General features: G+C 41.4%; 2 protein-coding genes across 2 annotated transcripts in view; one reads left to right on the forward strand and one right to left on the reverse strand.

The window, feature by feature from the left end:
- Nucleotides 1-1,827: 1,827 nt before the first annotated feature.
- lpl2a (lipoprotein lipase 2 a) lies at nucleotides 1,828-8,375 on the forward strand. The gene is made up of 10 exons (XM_087835898.1): nucleotides 1,828-2,063; nucleotides 2,886-3,082; nucleotides 3,343-3,522; nucleotides 3,688-3,799; nucleotides 3,894-4,127; nucleotides 5,524-5,766; nucleotides 5,967-6,087; nucleotides 6,387-6,605; nucleotides 6,857-6,964; nucleotides 7,239-8,375. The coding sequence occupies exons 1-10, from the start codon at nucleotides 1,964-1,966 to the stop codon at nucleotides 7,258-7,260; spliced, it is 1,536 nt and encodes a 511-aa protein (XP_087692024.1). The 5' UTR covers nucleotides 1,828-1,963; the 3' UTR covers nucleotides 7,261-8,375.
- A 10-nt stretch (nucleotides 8,376-8,385) lies between these two features.
- Nucleotides 8,386-20,581, reverse strand: part of si:ch1073-396h14.1 (disintegrin and metalloproteinase domain-containing protein 10) — a 37,856-nt gene continuing 25,660 nt past the window's right edge. Inside the window, exons 10-15 of the mRNA XM_087835897.1 lie at nucleotides 17,391-17,562; nucleotides 17,119-17,263; nucleotides 16,686-16,869; nucleotides 11,942-12,041; nucleotides 11,378-11,598; nucleotides 8,386-9,421 (exon numbers count right to left, since the gene is read on the reverse strand). Coding sequence (XP_087692023.1) covers nucleotides 9,317-9,421; nucleotides 11,378-11,598; nucleotides 11,942-12,041; nucleotides 16,686-16,869; nucleotides 17,119-17,263; nucleotides 17,391-17,562 — 927 coding nt within the window. The 3' untranslated portion in view covers nucleotides 8,386-9,316. The remainder of the gene's footprint in view (nucleotides 9,422-11,377; nucleotides 11,599-11,941; nucleotides 12,042-16,685; nucleotides 16,870-17,118; nucleotides 17,264-17,390; nucleotides 17,563-20,581) is intronic.

Consider the following 20,581-nt stretch of genomic DNA (forward strand, 5'->3'; position numbering starts at 1 on the left):
ACTCTGAGACCTTGAGATCACCTGACTCAAGGTGCGCTGGGAGTTGAAGCCCTTGGGCAGGAATCTCAAGACTGTACTGTTGGTGTCCAGGTGAGGCTTAAAGTGGGTATTATTATTGATTTTGCAGGGTTTTACTCATGGTCCAAGTTAGATGCTCCATCAAACGCTCATTTTTATGGCTATAATCATCTTAAATGAACTGAATATAATTTTTTTTTTTGCAGTTTTAATGTAAATGGGGCGATCGTGGCTCAAGAGTTGGCAGTTCGTCTTGTAATCGGAAAGTTGCCGGTTCGAGGACAGTCTCGGTCGTTGTGTTCTTGGGCAAGACACTTCACCCGTTGCCTACTGGTGGTGATGCCAGTGTTCGGCAGCCTCGCCTCTGTCAGTGCGCCCCAGGGTGGCTGTGGCTACAATGTAGCTGCCATCACCAGTGTGTGAATGGGTGGATGACTGGATATGTAAAGCGCTTTGGGGTCCTTAGGGACTAGTAAAGCGCTATATAAATACAGGCCATTTACCATTTAAATATACATGTTTTAGTGTGACCTGGAGAGTTCCACAGATCTGGAATAAAAATCACAACAAAAATGTTAAAATTGTTCTCTGTTTTGAAAGAGTTTAACACAACAGCTGCTAAAACATATTTGATTCTAAACACTGTACGGTGAGGATTTTTCCAAATCTGCAAGCGCTTCACGTTTTAAGTCAATACTTTAATAAATTCATAATGCTATTTTTATGTGCCACTGTGTAGAAGGTATTTTCAATAATAGGTTAGTCAAGTAATGTATGTTGGTAATTATATGTGTCTTTTGTGATCTGAATAGCTTTCAGGGAGTCCCATTTCACAAATGATCATTTTATATGTGCTCATGTCTGAGTCAGATCACAAGTGATTTGTGAATAAAGTGTGAAGTAGCAGCAGTTTAGCAGTCAGAATCAAGAACTTGGATTTATTTAGAAAATTATATTAAAATGGACTTAAAAAAAGATCCGTATTTATTACACACTCTAACATACATAGTATATATCAGTCACTGCACCAGTAATTTTTTTTATATCTTGCAAATGGTGCAGTTGACTTTAACAAGCTTCTGACTCTTCCACCATCACCTCATCGGCCTCCTTCCCAGTTTTTCTCAGTGTCTTGTCCTGACGTTTTGGGCAACAACTCAGCAGCTGTAAAGCCAGCCACTCTTGCATGAATATGTGTCCATAATCTTAAACGTGTATCAGCAATAGGCTAGGTATTGACCAATCACATGTAATAGGTCAAAGGTGAGAGTTTTAAAGCAATGGTGGCCAATTTTACTGCAAGAACCTCACTGATTGCTCAGTTAAGTTTCAGTCTTATCTTTCCAGTTTAAAAAAAATAATATAATATTGAATAAGAACTGTTTCTGAGTAGTGGAGCCCTGCAAACATGAGTTTGACTTATAAAAATCGGTTTAAAGCCATGTATGTATACAATTCAGCCTAGTTACACTATTTAAATATGAAAGTTCTTTACAGATTTAGTTAATCACACAGGAAGCACTGCAACAATGCAAACATTTATGCTAATAAGTGTCTCCTGCTGATCTGGCCGCGGTCGTGTGGTAGAAACATATACTGGATGCATTTAAAAATAAATAAATAGCGCTTTCTAGGGTTTAATAAGTCGCCAAACTGCCAAACACAGTTGCTATCGCTCCTCATAAAGCAGGCTTAATGGTTTAGTTTACACATTTACTTTCCATTCCCCGCCCGAGACCAGCAGCCAATGGCTTGTCAGAACTTCAGAAGCGCTATTTAAGACGCAGACAGTTCAAGGTGGTTCAGATATCAGCGCACTGCGCGCAACAGGACGCGCGGGCTTATTCCTTACTACAGGACTGCGTACCCTCCCGGGCTGCGGCGTTTCATTGACTGATTTCGTCCTTAAAGATATTTTCTCCAAAAGGAATAAAGTGCAAAAGAAATGAGAGCGTGGAAAGTGCGGTTTCTGTGCTTCGTGGTGTTGAATGCAGCTGTGCAAAATGTGACGTCCTTGGAGGAAGAGCTCGCCGATTCTATTTTTGGTGAGTTGTCAGTTACTTCATGCACATTTAGGTCTGTATGTTTGTAGTTCTGCAGGTACGTGGGTGAAAATTCCCGTGTAACTGTAACATGTGGTGAAAACCAAGCGCAGTGCGTGTGTGTGTACAGTAGTTTCTACCTTGCCAGTGATATCAACGCGCTATAGGACATACTTTAGGTCACGTGTCTGTGACTAAACTCATCTCTGATACTCTCCTCACTTACTATTCCCTGGAAGAGACGCTCTGAAATTGAAGCTAACGCTGGAAATTAGAGAAATAAACTGAAATGTTTCAGACTGTTAAATTATCCCAACAAACTGATTTATCCGGGTGTCATCATGTCTATTTATTTTCACAATATGATCCTTAAACTATTGAAGCCTTTCATTTGGTAATTGTTTGCAAGAGTCTGGTCTCCACCTCCCACACTTTGAAAATCAGTACAGGCCCAGTCAGCTGACTGTGCCAGCAGGACCACAGAAACATGGGCAGATTATATTCGGTGAGATGGCAGGAACAAAGCTGGGAAACCCTTATGAGCCTCTGTGGAGCTCAGTCCTGACCAAGTGAACCCCTTAAACCCCTGAGCTTTGATCTCCTCTAAGGTGGAAGCTCATTTTCTGAGGGGCCCTGGGGGCGGACCTTATTGCCACCAGCAACTCAGCTAGCTGGTCAGACTTCTCAGACTTTCCAGCCAGACTATTAGATAAGATTTATATATCTGATCAAAACACCAGGAAGCCAGAGGATTTGTTTCCCCTTCTTTATTTAGTATAATGTCCTCTTAAACCATCCAGCTAACTGGATAATCTTCTCTGTCAGGTAACTTCCTCGATCCTGTGAAAGGCTTTTTTGACCACGAGGCTGAGAGCAATGCCGCTGTTGCCAAATTCTCGCTCCGCAAGCCATCCCATCCCGATGATGACCTCTGCTACATCATTCCAGGAAAACCCGACTCCCTGGCAACCTGCACTTTCAACAGCACTTCCAAAACCTTTCTCATAATCCATGGCTGGACGGTAAGCAGAGACGCGTCAGCTTGTTTTAACCTGCCCCTATTTTCCAAAAATATCCAGAGCTTTGTTTTCTTTTGAATTGAAAGGAGAATAAAAGACCGGGAATACCTCTCACCAAATTCTGGTGAGGTAGCATCTCACTAAAATAACAATCATATTAACTGACAACCAGCCAAAGTATTCCCTGACATGTTGATCTGGAGGTGGCTTAAATTACACGCGTACACTCGTTTCACCTTGATGTTTGTTTGTCTTTTCGACAGCTGAGTGGTATGTTTGAAAGCTGGATCCCTAAACTGGTATCGGCGTTGTATGAGAGAGAGCAGACGGCCAACGTCATCGTGGTGGACTGGCTCAACTCGGCTCAGAATCACTATGTGGTCGCAGCTCAGAAAACCAAAGCAGTGGGGCAGGAGATCGCCAGGTTCATCGATTGGATCGAGGTTAGTCAAGCTCTTGATTTCGATGAGTTAGTGTTGTTTAACCTCAAGTATTTAAACGATGTGTTTATATGAGTAACAAAGAAAAAGCAAATGAAATTAAACCCAAAGATAATGCAGAGTATTTCTTACACTCTCCTTAACTTGGAATTGCTTTTGATTTTCAAGGAGACCACCAACATGCCTCTTGAGAACATTCACCTGATTGGCTACAGCCTCGGGGCCCACGTGGCCGGATTTGCCGGCAGCCATGCAACCAATAAAGTCGGAAGAATCACCGGTAAACAAGACAGAACATCTCAGATGTTTGTTTTAAAGCTATTAGCGCAACAATAAAGTTGTGTAATGTTGGTCCTCCTCGTCTCTGTCTGAAGGTTTGGATCCCGCTGGTCCCGACTTCGAGGGCGAGCACGCCCACAGGCGCCTCTCCCCAGATGATGCTCACTTCGTGGATGTCCTTCACACCTTCACGCGCGGCTCTTTGGGTCTCAGCATCGGAATCCAGCAGCCCGTCGGCCACGTGGACATTTACCCCAACGGAGGCAGCTTCCAGCCGGGCTGCAACCTCAGGGGAGCGCTGGAGAAGATCGCCAACTTTGGAATATTTGGTAAAAATAACGAAAATGACTGCAGCCCTGATTTTACTGTATCTGCACAGTGAGCAAGAAACAGGTAAAGTTAGTTAAAGCGTTAATGATACCTTACCTTTTTAGGACAACTTTATTATGAAGCAATCAGAGCAGAGGTTCAGCCACAACAGTGTTGGGGAGTAACGGAATACATGTACCGCCGTTACGTATTTAAAATACAAAATATGAGTAACTGTATTCCGTTACAGTTACCGTTTAAAAAGGTGGTATTTAGAATACAGTTACTTTGTTGAAATAAATGGATTACACGGCGGTACTTCCCTGTTTCATATTGTGGCGGGTCAGGACTGTTTGGGTTTTGTTTGACAGCTACGTTCTCTTGTTCCAGGCAGCGTTACGGTTGCCATGGTTACAGGGTGACGCTCTCTCTCTGCGTGTTTCCTGGGTGAGAGAGCGCCTGTTGTTGTTGTGCTAAGCTAACAGGCAGAATGCTACAGGTATAGCTCTAAAGAATGTAGCATCATAGGCAGTGTAGTCCGTGCTGCAGGGAGAATGGACTGCCATACACGTTATGTGTCTGTGAGCGAGGGAGGGAGAAAAAGGAAAAGTACGAGCTGTCATCGAGCAAAAACGGGAGCTGGAAGCATGTAAATATAATAATAACCACTGCAGCCAAGAAGAGCGCCTGACGAGCCCAGTTGTAAGTAAGCTATTAAGACTCGACTGTACACCGTGTTCGTGTTTTCCTCCAAAAACAATAAGTTCTGTTGGAGCAGCCTTTCAACGCCTCTCTCTGTCTCTTGCTAGCAAAGTGACCCAGACAACAAAGTAAAGCTAGTTTTCGGCTACGAGCCCGACACAGAACCCACCGTATTAGCCAGAGGTCCCTTTACTACGGTTCGGAGCCGCGGACCTTCAGTAACAGTAATAAATCACAGCAATAGTACATTCACGTAGTTGTAAACAGCATGATAATATATTAAGTAATCCAAAGTATTCAGAATACGTTACTCTCATTGAGTAACGTAACGGAATACGTTACAGAATACATTTTGGGACATGTATTCTGTATTCTGTAATGGAATACATTTTAAAAGTAACCTTCCCAACATTGAGCCACAATAAAACAAAATTAAGCACATAAGTGCCTATACACAGAGCGTGCCGCTTAGAAGCTTGTAACTGCTTGTTGTTGTCATTAATATCTTAGCAGTGGACATTGTTAATGACAGCTGCACAATGACGTCATTCACACCAGTGTGAAAATAAACAGAGGCTTCCAAACATGGCTGAGGAAAGGTCAGATTAAAAATAAGTAAATTTACCCGGAGCTTGGTCAGCTACTGAATGGAGAAGTATGCAATGTAGAGAATTACAGCAGATAATAAATTGCATCCATTTCTTTCCTCCTCAGCTGTGTCGGACGCAGTCAAGTGTGAACACGAGCGTTCGGTTCACCTCTTCATCGACTCCCTGCTGAACGAGCAGGAAGCGGCCACGGCGTACAGGTGCGGCAGCAACGAGATGTTCGACCGCGGGATGTGCCTGAGCTGCCGGAAAAGCCGCTGCAACACGGTGGGCTACGACATCAGCAAGGTCCGCAAGCCTCGCAGCGTTCAGATGTACACCAAGACACGATCCTCCATGCCTTTCAGAGGTCAGCGGCATGCTCTTTAATATCAGCGCTGTTATCACACGAAAGCTGATACATTTGCAGAAACAAAAAGCAAAGAATAATCTAAAAAAACGAGATTCTAGTTGCTTTGGGTGAAACTTAAACTCATTAAATCTGGAGCAGTTTTATTACGTTAAGCTTTCGGGTGCTTAAATGGTGCAAATTGTTGCTTTGTTTTGCAGTTTACCACTATCAGCTGAAGATCCACTTCTCCAGTAAGGTGAATAGCTCGGATATGGAGCCCTCGCTTACTGTCTCGCTGTATGGAGCCAAAGGAGAGGCTGAAAACCTGCAGCTTAAACTGTGAGTGAGGGTTTGAACGCTTATAAAGAAGAATTACTGCACAGTGACTTGCATTTTTCACGTTACGAGTTGTTTTTAACACTTGCACAGTAATCAAAGAAAACAGCACGAGACAGAAACCATAAACAGAAAGAGGCAACCACACACAAACACATCTCACTGCTGGGCCTTTACTGTGTGCTTTCATCGACATTTTATCATCTTTTATGGCGCATACTTTACAAGCCTCGGTTAAATAAAACATGCTGGCTACGCGTATGCGTGGAGCTTCAACGTTTCTTTCCGTCCGTGTCTGGCAGAAAGGAGAAAATTCTCACAAATAAGACACATTCGTTCCTGCTGGTGACGGAGAAAGACATCGGTGACCTGCTGATGCTGAAGTTTAAATGGGAGGAGACAAACGGCTGGTCCGCGTCAAGCATGCTGAAGATGGTTTCCTCTTGGTGGTCTGGCAGCTCAGATGGCGCTAACGTGGCGGTTCACAAAATCCGCATTAGAGCGGGCGAGACGCAACAGAAGTGAGTTGCAGAACAATAAAGGTGTGGTTACCAAATAATGTCTGTCTGCCAGAAGAAAAAAACTCGAGGCTTCCCTCGAGTTTTCCTGAAATGCCAGTGTTGGAGTTTCCATGATGGACCTCATAGAAATGTGTCTTTTACTGGGATTTATGGCTAAAATATATCAAGCTTAAAGCACAGGCTTAAGCAGAATCTCACGGAGCTACTTGAACACGCACAGTTAAGCAGCATTTCATGAATTTCTCCCACAGGATGGTGTTCTGCATAAAAGATGCTGACGCTCAGAAGCTGACACAGGAGCTCACGTTCGTTAAATGTAAGGATTCGTGGAGGACGAACAGAAAGCGAACTCTAAGAAGGTGAGCTTGCCTCTGTGTTAACTCTACTCTTTACCATTGCATTACTGAGCCTGGTTCTGCCGGAGGTTTCTTCCTGTTAAAAGGGAGTTTTTCCTTCCCACTGTCGCCAAAGTGCTTGCTCATAGGGGGTCATATGATTGTTGGGTTTTTCTCTGTATCTATGAAGCGCCTTGAGGCGACTTTTGTTGTGATTTGGCGCTATATAAATAAAATTGAATTGAATTGAATTGCTAACGCTGATAAATAACAATACATTTGCTGCTTCTGTCTGTAGAGTAACTCTGGAGAACCACTGATCGTGAAGACAAGACGCTCTCCACCATCCGCTTTGTCCATTTCAGCACTTAGCAGATAATTTATACACTAGTAACTTTTATACACCAGTAAATATCTGAAAGCCTTTATCACCTTGTATATATCCAAATAGGTATAATGTTTAAAACAACATGTATGTGAATACTATGTCATACTTTGTAAAAAAAAAAGTAATTTAATGACTTTTGCTTGATTGTTGTACTACTAGTAAATCTTCCTGACAGGCCAGATCAGAAGTTTGGTTGTAGAGGTACTAATGATGTGTAGTACAATAATAATATTTCATATAAAGGAACCACTGTGAAATATAATAGAGTGACACCTCTGAAAATGAGGAAAAATAATATTAAAGGTGTATTTTTTTGTGCGTTTTAAGCAGTAGGTTACAGTTTAGTTACCTTTTTGTGTTACCTAAGTAAGTACTAAGTCACCGAGCATTCACCACTGTGACTCTCAGCGCTGTATGTGACTGTGGGACCTGTATCAGTGTGCCTTACTGTAAACAAGCAGCAGAAGCAAGCTCTTGCAAACTGACTTTTCGGCTTTTTATTGTTGCTTTCCAACTCGGGGTCCGTTGTTCTTACTGTATGAACTTATACTGAAGAACTCAAAGCTGAAAAAGGTGTTATTTTAAATGCTTTTGCATGTTTTACTGCTTCACTCCTGCAAGAAGACGTTACTTTGAAGCCGTCACCTCAAAGAAGTGCTGGATACTCTTCTAAAAACGGCTTCCTTCTTTTAACGAGTATGTAATATTCGGCGTGAGCTCGAAAGCAAAGCTTATATTAATGTTTGTAAAGTGCAATGTCTGCTGTGGATAACGTTTTATTTTTTGGCTCATGCTCATTCAATTATGCATTTCCAGTTTGTAAGCAATACTTGAACCTCAGTTCTTCAGAGGTATTGTACTGTAATGATTGTGACTTTAAAAAAAAGGTATTTTGCACTTAAAACAGGGAAAGAGAAAACACTCACCTGTACAATAAATGTAAATACTATAATATAGTACTGGAGTCTCTTATATGGAGCGCTGCTAGTTATATATTTTCACCTCTCTGTGAATTTGATCTATAAAAAGTGTGTTCATGTAATCACTGTATATCACTGTACATAGCTGTAAATACGTCTCTTTATTGTATAAGTTCTTTAATAAAACCAGCGTGTCACCTGAGAGGTCGTCTTGAGCTTGCATTTTTTTAAAGGTCGAGAGAAATGCTCAACTTTTCTTCCTTGCTCGCTCAGTATAAAAAAAAAAATAATTATCAGTCTTATTTACCATCTCAAGGCTGTTTGTTCCATTAAAAAATATTATCAAAGTGTGTTTGATCTAAACAGTTTTAACAATTTAAACACTCACAACTGTTTCTGATATAAAAGCTGTGTTGTTTCTGCAAGTCCTTGTAATTGTGCTGTTGTGACACGTGTTTGGCTACATGTGTCAAGGTGACCCCAAAGATATGCTGAGTAAGGACACCGTAAACTGCAGCGTCAGCTTTAGTTTAACCACACTTTGGTTCCTTACAGGACCACAAAGGTTGCAACTTGCTGGTTTGACCTCGTAGATAAGTTTGTTTTACATCTTATTCTAAACTGTTATGTAGGTTGTTAAGAAGATTGAAGATAAAAATAGTATCTACTGAAAGAAAGTAACGTCAAACTCTTTGTACACGCAGACCCTTCAGTTGCAGGTGTTGTTATGGTTGAGATAGCTGGATGCTCCTGAAATTAGTGTCTTAAACAGGCCTCGTGCATTTAAGACTTTGTTGTGACAGATGGCTTTACATTGCAGCGGTGCTTCAGCTTTCTGAGGGGCAGCTGACTGACCCACATTTGGCAGCAGAAGAAGCAACAATTTGCACAACACGTACGTCACAGGAGACGCTTGCGTCTTTCCTAAATGTGAAGAGTTACACAAAGACATCGGTGAACATGACTGAGTTTTTGGGCAGTTGAACAAAGCTGATGAATCCTCCTCGACGTGGCACCTGAAGATCTCAGGTAAAGGACGTTTATTCAAGAGTCTTCAGGGATAAAAAGTCACTCCAAGTTACGTGTGTCCAGTTTAATGCTGCAGAGGCAGACGGTGCAGCCCATGACTCCAGACAGCGTCAGGATAGCCAGCAGGATGGCCCACCAGTGAGCCTGAGGAGAATAAACAGAAACATGATTTCGAATAAGCTGGAAGCATTGGTGTTGTTTGGTTTAAGATTAAGATTAAGATCACTAGAATAAAAATCTTTAATTTAAAATGTTGAGCAGAAAGAATAATTTTATTGTTCAAATGTTTTCATATCTTTGCCAAAAATATTACCTCACTGATTTTGCCTTATTGTTCATTATTGTTCACTTTCATATTATTCCCTCAGTTATTACCCCCCGTTACATAAATCAGTCTAATATCACTCAGCTAGAACCCATCACTGATACAAAGCTATTATTTAGTAATAATGTTATAATTAAATAGCATTACAGGCCATTATAATGTTATTATTGTGCTATTACCGTGTTATTACTGAGTATTAATCTACCTTTTCTTTCGCAATCGTGTCTCTTTTTGTTTATGAAGCAGATACTTAAACACTACATGTGCAGTTTCTTCTTTCAAAAGTTTCAGTCTATAATGCTTTGTGGTTTCATACTGGTTAGGTCCCAGTCACAATAACCTATATACTGGCTGATGACTACCTAGCAACCACTAGTTTCTAGGGAAAAGGGAGTATTCCACTGGTTGTGACTTTTGTGACTGATGTCACACAGTGACAGCCAACAACCTCCTGCAACTACTCACCTACTGGTTGGGAAATACACAGTTTCTCCCAGTGACCAATAGGATACCAAGAGGGATTAAAAAAAAGGTCTATATCATTTTGAATTACTTGTTTTATTCAAATGAACACAATGGCCAAACATCCTGTTTTGTTACACAGGGAGCACATATGGTAGCTGATCTTTTGGGTAACTCTACCGATTGAGTAACACTTCTGACGCATCCACCGGCTGAAAGAAAACATGTTTCAAGGCCTGCTGCACGTGCTTTCCACACCATTTCAACCCAGAAACTGTAGAAAAGACTTTGTTTTAAGACTGAACACTGAACACTCAGATATGAACAACATATGGCCCCGATAGAGAAAACCAATGTTCTGCAGCTGCCAAATGCATATCAGCCAAATAATGTGATGGGCTCATCACGTGGATCTACAGGCCGTCAGTCGTAAACCTCTTTTTTGGATCATACCTAATCTGAAGGAAAGAGGACTTTTCTTCTGCACAAAAAGTACTTTATTACTACAACCATCTTTCTCACGAGCACCTTTTCTTATACCTAAGAGCTTTTAACCTAAAGTTCACCGACTCATACAGATGAACAAGTATACTTCAACAAGTAGAGTAGAGGAGCTTCTAGTAGATAAGCTGCATGTTTTATAGCCATGTGTAGATTGAATAGATTTTGAGGCAGATTTTTATTTATTTTTATTTATTTAGACCCATCTACAATCCCTCATGTCTTAGGCTCAGTGTTTCTTCCTGTTTTATTTTAATAGTCTAAGGCAGCGGTCCCCAACCTTTTTTGCGCCACGGACCGGTTTATGCCCGACAATATTTTCATGGACCGGCCTTTAAGGTGTCGCCGATAAATACAACAAAATAAAACTAGTACCGGTACCGAAAAAAATAACATTTATTCATAACACACGTGAAAAGACCCAGGAAAACCGAGTAAACGATAAAAACGATAACAAAATAACGCTGAAAACCGATAAAAACCCTGAAAACTATACATTTCACACCTGAGCCTCAACTCTCGCGGCCCGGTACCAAACGACTCACGGACCGGTACCGGTCCGAGGCCCGGGGGTTGGGGACCGCTGGTCTAAGGTCTCCTATGTATCATGTTCAGTTTTGCTTCCCCTGTCTCGTCAGTCGGATTCTGTTCAGCTGTGTTCCTCAGGTGTGTCCACTCTGCCCTATTACCTTCAGAAATAAAGCCATTTTTTGGGTCCTGAGCTTGGGTCCAACTGTGCCTGCCACGCAGCAAAACCTGACAATCATTGTATTTATCTTATTCTGATGTTATCACACTAATGTGGATTCCACCTTCATCCACTCTCCCACGTCGTCGAAGTCATCTAAATGAAGAAAGGAGTTCTTCAGTCTCGCGATGGGGCCGTCTGCATCGAGGATGCGGCATACGTGAAATTTGTCGCAGTATCCACGGTTTCCAGAGCACGGCGCACCGCCCACCAGGGGCAACACTTTTTTGTGGAAGTGATCGGACAGAACAGACGATGTGGTGCTCGCGCAAGTCTCAGGCTGAGCTGCAAGAAATACAAACAAAGGAAATCAAATCAAGTTACAGAAACATTACACACACATAGAGAGAGAGTATAAATACTGTTTATACTTTACAAAAGCAAGTTTCTTGAGCCGCATACCAGCCTGTGTGTGTATATCATAAAGAGATATGCCACTTACTCAAAACCTGACAATATGAAATGGAAACCGGAGTTTGAGAAACAGTTTAACACTTTAATAACTACGATCTGTGAACACAATCGTTTAGAAATGTAACCTCAGCACTAATTAACACAGCCTGAGTTGTTGAGACATGGCGTGTAAACACATTCCTCTGTAGCAGAGGACACATGTTCCCATGGTTACCGGGCTTCTGGCAGCACATGTGGCATTTGTCCCTCATGGAGTCTCCTGGACAGTCGCACTTCTCCAGGTGGTGCTTCACACAAACCGACCCAGTGCAGACCTTCAGAGACGAACAGATACTACAGTTAGGATGTCGAGTCAGAAGAAGCTGGGAGAACTATGATGGAAGAAATTAAGACAAATAAGAGCCAGTTCAAGTTCATCAATATCAGTACGTCTATTGTTGACAGTGTTGGGGAGTAACGGAATACATGTACCGCCGTTACGTATTTAAAATACAAAATATGAGCAACTGTATTCCGGTACAGTTACCGTTTAAAAAGGTGGTATTTAGAATACAGTTACTTTGTTGAAATAAATGGATTACACGGCGGTACTTTCCTGTTTCATATTGTGGCGGGTCAGGACTGTTTGGGTTTTGTTTGACAGCTACGTTCTGTTGTTCCAGGTGGCAGCGTTATGGTTGCCATGGTTACAGGGTGCCGCTCTCTCTCTGCGTGTTTCCTGGGTGAGAGAGGCCTTTTTGTTGTTGTTGTGCTAAGCTAATAGGCAGAATGCTACCGGTATAGCTCTAAAGAATGTAGCATCATGGGCAGTGTAGTCCGTGCTGCAGGGAGAATGGACTGACATACACGTTATGTGTCTGTGAGCGAGGGAGGGAGAAAAAGGCGAGTGGAAAAGTACGAGCTGTCATCGAGCAAAAACGGGAGCTGGAAGCATGTAAATATAATAATAACCACTGCAGCCAAGAAGAGTGCCTGACGAGCCCAGTTGTAAGTAAGCTATTAAGACTCGACTGTACACCGTGTTCGTGTTTTCCTCTGAAACAATAAGTTCCGTTGGAGCAGCCTTTCAACGCCTCTCTCTGTCGCAAAGTTGACCCGGACAACAAAGTAAAGCTAGTTTTCGGCTACGAGCCTGACACGAACCCGATGTATTAGCCAGAGGTCCCTTTACTACGGTTCGGAGCCGCGGACCTTCAGTAACAGTAATAAATCACAGCAATAGTACATTCATGTAGTTGTAAACAGCATGATAATATATTAAGTAATCCAAAGTATTCAGAATACGTTACTCTCATTGAGTAACGTAATGGAATACGTTACAGAATACATTTTGGGGCATGTATTCTGTATTCTGTAATGGAATACATTTTAAAAGTAACCTTCCCAACACTGATTGTTGATGATCAAAATATTGACTCGATTGGTAGGTAATTGGATTATTTCACTACCTTACAGTTTATGTCAGTCATGCGAATTAGCAGTGAATTAAAATTTATATATCTATATTTATGTTTTAAAGAGGACCTATTGTGTTAGTTTCCAGATCCATGTTTTTATTACTGGACTCTACCAGAGATCATAAAGATCCTTATTTATCGTACACTGGACCCTCCATTTAAGCATTCTTATATCTCATTGGCTACCTCCCACAAACAGGAGATTTGAACTAAAGGTGGGCGGGGCTTCTTTCCTCACAGCCCGAGCCATGTGCCTGTGCACCATATTAGACATATGTGCTCTCTTTGATGTCATACAGAGCCTAGGGCATTAAAGAACGATTTGAAGTCAAGAAAAAATACAGAAAAGTATACCAGGTTCAATTCAAACAACACTAGTTCGAATACTCAAATACGTACACACACAAAAAGACATGAGCTAGTTTAGGGATTGTTTTTCATTTCATGTTAATACATCAGATTTAGCCATTCATAACCATTCCTGGCTAATGTCTCATAAGAAAACTGGGGACAATGACAGGTAAGATGTACTGGGGCGCTTGTGTTGCATTAACTTTTTCAGTGTATATAACACTTACAGACACTTATATAGTGTTCGACAGATTTTAGAAACTTTCTGAGACTTTGTAATGTGGGGATCTGCATCACAGATGTGTTTTCTTTTGTTGTTTTTTAAGCCTGAAGTAAATTTATGTTTGACATGTTTTGATGAACCGAATATGTTTGTTTGAAGTTTTTTTTTCTGTTTTGTGTTTCGTTGGAAATAATATATCAGTGTCAGTGAAAAAAAAAGAGGAATTTGAGAATTTTAACTAAAGATAAGTTTTCCCTTTCTTGGTTTACACTATTACTTACATCTTTTAAAAAGCCTTTTATCATGTTTTACGTTTGGGGTTTTATATTTTATGTTCCCGGATCAGGTCATCCAGGGTAGATGAGGTTAAAACATCTGGAGAATAATATATCCAGAAAACCACAGTCACAGCTGGAATAAATGTTCTCCTGCTGAGAGGACAGCGTGACGTCTGTGTTTAATTTTGGAGGGAGATCCTGTTGTTATCCTGCTGGTTAAAAAGGATTTTTCTCTTCTTTTTTCAGAAATGCTGTGTTAAACTGGCACATTTGTTTACACCTGTAATACCTGCCAGTAAGCACAGACAGTGGGTTTTAAATGTTCTGATTATTTCAAGATAATTTTCATTTCGTGCTACCTAAAACAAAAACAGGAAGCACTTGATTGTATTTTAAATGAGAAACTGGAAACAGCCGAACTTATTTGTGTGCAACGCCCTCAATCACTTTTAATCAGGAGGCAAATGCACAAGTCAGCTGATGGGAGGCAACTTGCACTCTCTGCACTCTCAGGCACACTGGTGAGTGTTTGCAAATAATCGTGCTCTCTTCTATAAAAGTAGACAGACTGCTTATGTGTTAGCATTCTGTCTGCAATATGCAATCAGCCTGAGTCAGTCTGCACTGATGAGTGCAACTCATCCGTAACACGTCTCTTTGCAATAGAGAACTACTATATAAAAGCAAGGCTAGTTTGCAGTTAAGTCACCTTTCTGCAGCAACGATTTCAAGTGGAGAAATTTCTTAACTTTTATTTAAAATAAGTGAGACTCTGGCTGAAATGTAATGTGAATTTCTGCGTATGCAGACGACACAGTTTTATCAAAAAAAAGTTGCTTGTTGTGCCAAATACAACAAATATCATTGACACTGATATTTTTGTATGATTACGATATTAGGTTTAGCGCTGACTAGGGATGGGTACCGGTATCTGACATAAACGGTAGTAACCAGACCGAAAGGCAGCGCACATTTCGGTGCTTTATTTTCCTGAGCTGTGATACACTTTAGATTCTAGCCAATCATTTTACGTTTCCGAGGATAGTAGGCGGGTCCAGGTACGTACGTTCTTTTAGAGCAGAGCTACAGATTAAAAATGCCCAAGGCGAAGCGGTCAAAAGTCTGGCTGTACTTCACAGCAAAATATGCAAACTCAGCAGCTGCAACAAGTGCTTTAAGGTGATACTGTGATACTGTCAAAGGAGGTAACACCTCAAATCCGATGAAACACCTGGCGACGCATAGCGTTTTTTTAAAAGCCGAGAAATGTGCCGTATTTGATAGCTTGCTGCGAGACCTCACACCGAGCACATCTACTGCGGGTGTGGTGCCTGTTATCGGAGCCGGAGTTAGCAACATGAACCCGAAGAGGAGAGTCCTGGCCCCTAGCCCTGCCAGTGTAGCAGAAATGATGAGGATGATGATGCAGCAGCAGCCGTTCTTCTCTGCGTGAGTAGCTTAATGTTGTTCGTGTGTAATTTACGTTGAGTAGGCTAACCACGTTATTACATTAATGCATGTAAGGTGAACTAGCAAACATCATCATAGCTACATGCGGCTGTCTTCTTGTTTGATGGCAGATACTCCCTTCACCCTGGCCAAAAAGGCTAAAATGACCAAAGAAAAAGTGGAAAACAGTTAAACATGAGAGGTTTTTGGACAAAGTTTGTGTTTTTTCCATTGTTTAAGCTCTGCTTCCAGTCAAGAATGATACCATACATGCCCTATAGCTGCAGAAAAGGCTAACATTGTTATCTTTTTACGAAAAAACAGCTGAACATGAGAGGTTTTTGGACCAATTTTGTGTTCTCCGTTCTTTAAGCACCGGTTCGAGCACCGTTTCAAAAGTACCGGTTTGGCACCGGTATCGGATAAAACCTAAACGATACCCATCCCTAGCGCTGACACACAACACAACAAACTCACTCACTGAACACTTTGTTAGGAACCGCTGCTCAACCGAACAATGTATATATCTAATGAACCAATCATGTGGCAGAGTTGTTGCCAGACAGGCTGGTCTGAGTATATCCGAAACTGCTGATCTGCTGGGATTTTACCACACAACCATGTCGAGGGTTTACAGAGAGTGGTCTTAATAAAGAAAAAATATCCACTCAGTGTCATGAAAATGCCTTGTTGATGTCAGAGGTTGCGTCAACATATGAAGAACTCTTTTTCATATCTCCGAAAGATGAACCAGAGTAGCAAAAGACCACTCCAGATGCCACTCATAACAAGAAACCGCGCGTACGGGATTGTTAAAATTGGACCTTAGAAGATCGAAAAACTGTTGTCTGGTCTGATGAGTCTCTTTGAAGTTCTGCAACATTGTAATAGTAGAGTCAGAATTTGGCTTTGACAAATTCCACAGCCTACCTGAGTATTTTTGCAGACTATGACCATGTCCTTATGACCACACTGTGCCCATCTTCACTTAATAAGGTGTCTGACGAGTGGACATGATGAAAAAGAAATCTCTGGAAAAGCTACTAAATGAACCTTGTACTGAAAGTCTATTGCCATGTGCTGCTTTCAAGGTCAAGACTAACATACTTTGCAACATTGCTGCACACTTGCACACTTTCCCTCATTGGGTAACGGAGTGTGTTAAGTAACGCTCTGGTGTGGTGGATGTGCCCGCCTCACCCCTTTCAGGCAGACACGCGTGCCCTGACTGCACACAGTGAGGTTTTCCTTGGCAGCTGGTTTGGGGCAGAGCGGGGAGAGTCCTGAGCACACGCTCGCTTTCTGGCACTCTGTCTCCTCGTTGCACCTCTGACCCTCTGGCTTAAAATCGCACTTCTGGCCACAACACAGGCCCTGACTTGGACTGATGAATGGAAGAGAAAAAACACCACAAACATGGCTGCACATGAGAGCTACATCTAAACTAAACAAAGCCTGCATCTCAAAACTAGAATATAAATAGTTTAGATGAAAGACTGATGATGAATATTTAAATTTATTAACCTCAAACCCATACATGATTGAACTACAAATATTCAGAAAGACTTGAACAGTTAATTACAGTTTTGGAAATCATTTTCGCACACTTTGGTGTTGTGTACATGTGGAGTACCTGCAGATTTTACGAGGCTTGAGGTGACACTGGATTCCTACAGGCTCTTTAGCACTGTAGCAGCAGAGATCTGCATCTTTGTTACCGACATCACACTCCTCACCTTCCTCTATGATCTGGTTTCCACAGATGGGCTGATCACTGACTGGCCAAAATGAACAGACAAGCAGATAAACACACGAGCAGATGCACACATACAGATATAGCCTGAAGGCTGCAGCAACAAGTGCACAATGTAAACAGCACGCAGGACACTGATATTTCTTCCTCACCCGTGAAGCAGTCATCTTTCTTCAGCTTCAGGATGTTGCTAACGTGTTTGATGCTGCAGGGTGAGAATTTATCGTTGTTTTCACGCGCCCCGTCTGTGGCGTAAGGAAACATCAGGTACCTGCCTTTACCGCCATTGGAGCCGAGGTTGCCGCAGTTAGCGCCCTCATCGTGCTGAAACACAGACAAAACGCCAAGCATCTTCACTCGACTGTAAACAGAAGCAGCAGGCGGAAACGGATGATCAACCCAAGCTGAAGATATTTGCTTCCACCTCTTAAATATAGATCGAGGAATCAACTTCCTTCACTGATCACAGGAGCTTTTCCAGTCATGTCCATCAGCTGAAAGGACAGTTTTACTTTTAAGAGCAAAAAGACAAATCTTGAATCCCCTGTCCATCTAGTGATGTGTTCCACATGTGCAATAAAACTAGAGCTTCCTCTTTTTCTGGAGCTCATACTCTTAGGATGTCAAAGTCTCTGATGAATTATTGGGACTTGAAGTGAACATGCAAACATGCTGAGGGAAACGGCATTGATGTGGATATTTTTGCATATGTTTAAGATTAGGTTGAAAGACACTTGTGATTATACAGTCGTCACTTTATCTCTCACTATCTGCAGCTCTGGCTTTGCCAGGGCATCTGCAACACAGCAGATGTTGGAAGTCTTTCTTTCAGCATGCATAAAACTAACTTGAATTGTGTTTCCACTCTCATGCCTCAGTTTCTTTTGTGGGGGCTTCAGACTTTACACCAAACCTTGTATTCGCTTCTAGTGTATACCAGAACTACGCTTTCTTTAAAGTTGAAAAACAGGAAGAAAAGCAAAGCTGTGTTCAATACCTCTGCAGAAATGTATGTAACAGCACTTCCTGTTTACTTTCTGAGCACCTGTAGCAGTCTACAGATGCTGTTTTCACAGACACGATGTGATTTTAGCTTAAACACAACCAAAACAAAGATAAATGTTTATACTAGAAAGCTTTTCCAATTCAGGCTATTTCCTTGTATTTTATGAGGTACTGAATGTTTCTTCTTATACAAATATACATGAGCTCTATGCACCACACCCCCCAGAATACAATGAGAAAATAAGGAGCGGGACAACAAAATATTCACGAACAAAGGATAAAGCAATTGTTGGAGCTATTTGTTCTTATTTTTTCTTATTTTTGAAATTAGTTAAAGTTTGTTGTTAGTTTACTTATATTTTGGGGTTTGTTTACAAGTTTATTTGTTGGTTAATATTTTGTTTCAAAGTTTGTTTGATGTTACTTTGTTAAATTAGTCAGGAAGAGCTGTAGGGCCATTTTGTTTTCTATAAATAAAGAGACTGGTAGAGGACCAGCATGCACTGGGGTGGGCCTATGGTTTTTTACCAGAGCAGGAGAAGCAGCAGGAAGTAACAAAAAAAAATGGATCTTGTTATTGCCAAACTGGATAAAATAAACCATAAAAACGCAACTTTCAAGTTTGGACAGTGGACTTCTTTTGCCTGCGTACGAAATAGTATCTCAGTGCAGCAGTGGCTTGTGGACTTTTAATTGTGGGATGTTTGATTTGTCAAACAAAAGGAATTGCCACTACAGCAATCAATGACTATACAGTTTAAGTAAATATGATTTATGGAGCAGCAACACTTGTAAACAAATATGGGGACAGGGGAAAAACTTAAAAGTGTTCCTATATGAATATGAATAACAGTAACAGTAACAGGCTAGACTATTTAACAGTGTTACAGATGTTACAGATTTACAGATACAAATACAACACTACAAATCACTCAATAATAAATATCAAGGATTGACAGAGGTGATTATAAATATATATCTAGAATATTGACAGCAACATTACTGAGTAGTAAAGAACGTGTGCAAAAAGGGTGTAACTGTTGCAGTGTTTACAGTTGTACAAGGAAAAGGTACAACAATGATTTCCTGTGTGGTTCAGTGGTGCTTTTCAGTCTCTCACTGAACGTGCTCCTGTGGCTAGCCAGCACGTCATAGAGTGGGTGGGAGGTATTATCCAACATTGTTCTTATCTTGGACAACATCCGCCTCTACGACACCACCTTAAGGGAGTCCAGCTCCATCCCCACAACGTTACTGGCCTTGCGGATCAGTTTATTTGCCAATCATTGCATTTTGTTTTTATTTACATTTTACACCTGAAAAAAGACGTTTCAACTTAATGCAAATTAAGACTTGCTGCCTAAATCTGCTTTGATGGTTTTGATAGTTATTTTCTTTTTATCCATTCATATTAGAGGTAAAGCAAAGAAAAGATATAACTTTTCAGATATTAACCTGGAAGCCAGTCTGATAAATGACCTTCAAAAATTCATTTTGTTGTTGCTGACTTACAGTTGCAAGGTGTAATGGTTTAGATAGTGAAGGTTGCCTTTGCAAACTTTGGTCTTGTTTCCAACCCATCAATGATGTCCTCTTTATATTTCACCTGATGAATTCATGTTTAAAGATCAGTGTAGAGATGCGTCTTTTTAATCAAAAGTTTCTCCCCCTCACAGTCCACCCCTGTGCTTTTTCCACCATGAAGTTGCAGGGGAGACCTTCAGTCACATGTCTTTATGTCTTCCTCAATCCTATGCAGCCTGGAAACATGGCTGTCAAAGGAGCAAAGATATTAGAGGGGCGCTCTGTGCTTACAGTAGTTTAATTTATAAAAAAGCCAGCAGGGTCTGACATAGCAGAGCTAATCTGCTCAGGAATGCCTCAGAGGGCTCTTTAGTGTGTGGTAATATGGATAATAGAGAGCAGGGTGAAAAGAGAGTGTGGAGTGCTGCTGGCGTTTTGGGCAGCAGGAGAAAGGTTGGAGGTGTTAGCAGCTGTCACACATACTGAGGTGCAGGCATTTGTGCGCTTATATAACGTGTGTGCTGTTATTGAGGTGGCGGAAGAGACTGCCAGGCTCTGCTTATGGACACAGAGAGTAACCATAGGACACAAGTGACTGACATCAGAGCTCCTCCCGTTCCCTTTTTTGAGATGTACCAGTGAGACTGAGACAGGGGTCCCTATGAAAACAAACCAGTCAATAAAGGACAAGGTCTCCAACGCCCACAGAAGTGAATCATTCACAGACAATTTGTTCTGGTGCAAACAGCCGTGTGAGAATATGCGACACAACACTTTGAATCTCTGGGACTCGTCACATTCAGCAAACAGCCAA

The sequence above is a fragment of the Neolamprologus brichardi genome, chromosome 23 (assembly GCF_056152115.1).
Source record: "Neolamprologus brichardi isolate AB-2024 chromosome 23, ASM5615211v1, whole genome shotgun sequence".
Taxonomy (NCBI): Eukaryota; Metazoa; Chordata; class Actinopteri; order Cichliformes; family Cichlidae; genus Neolamprologus; species Neolamprologus brichardi.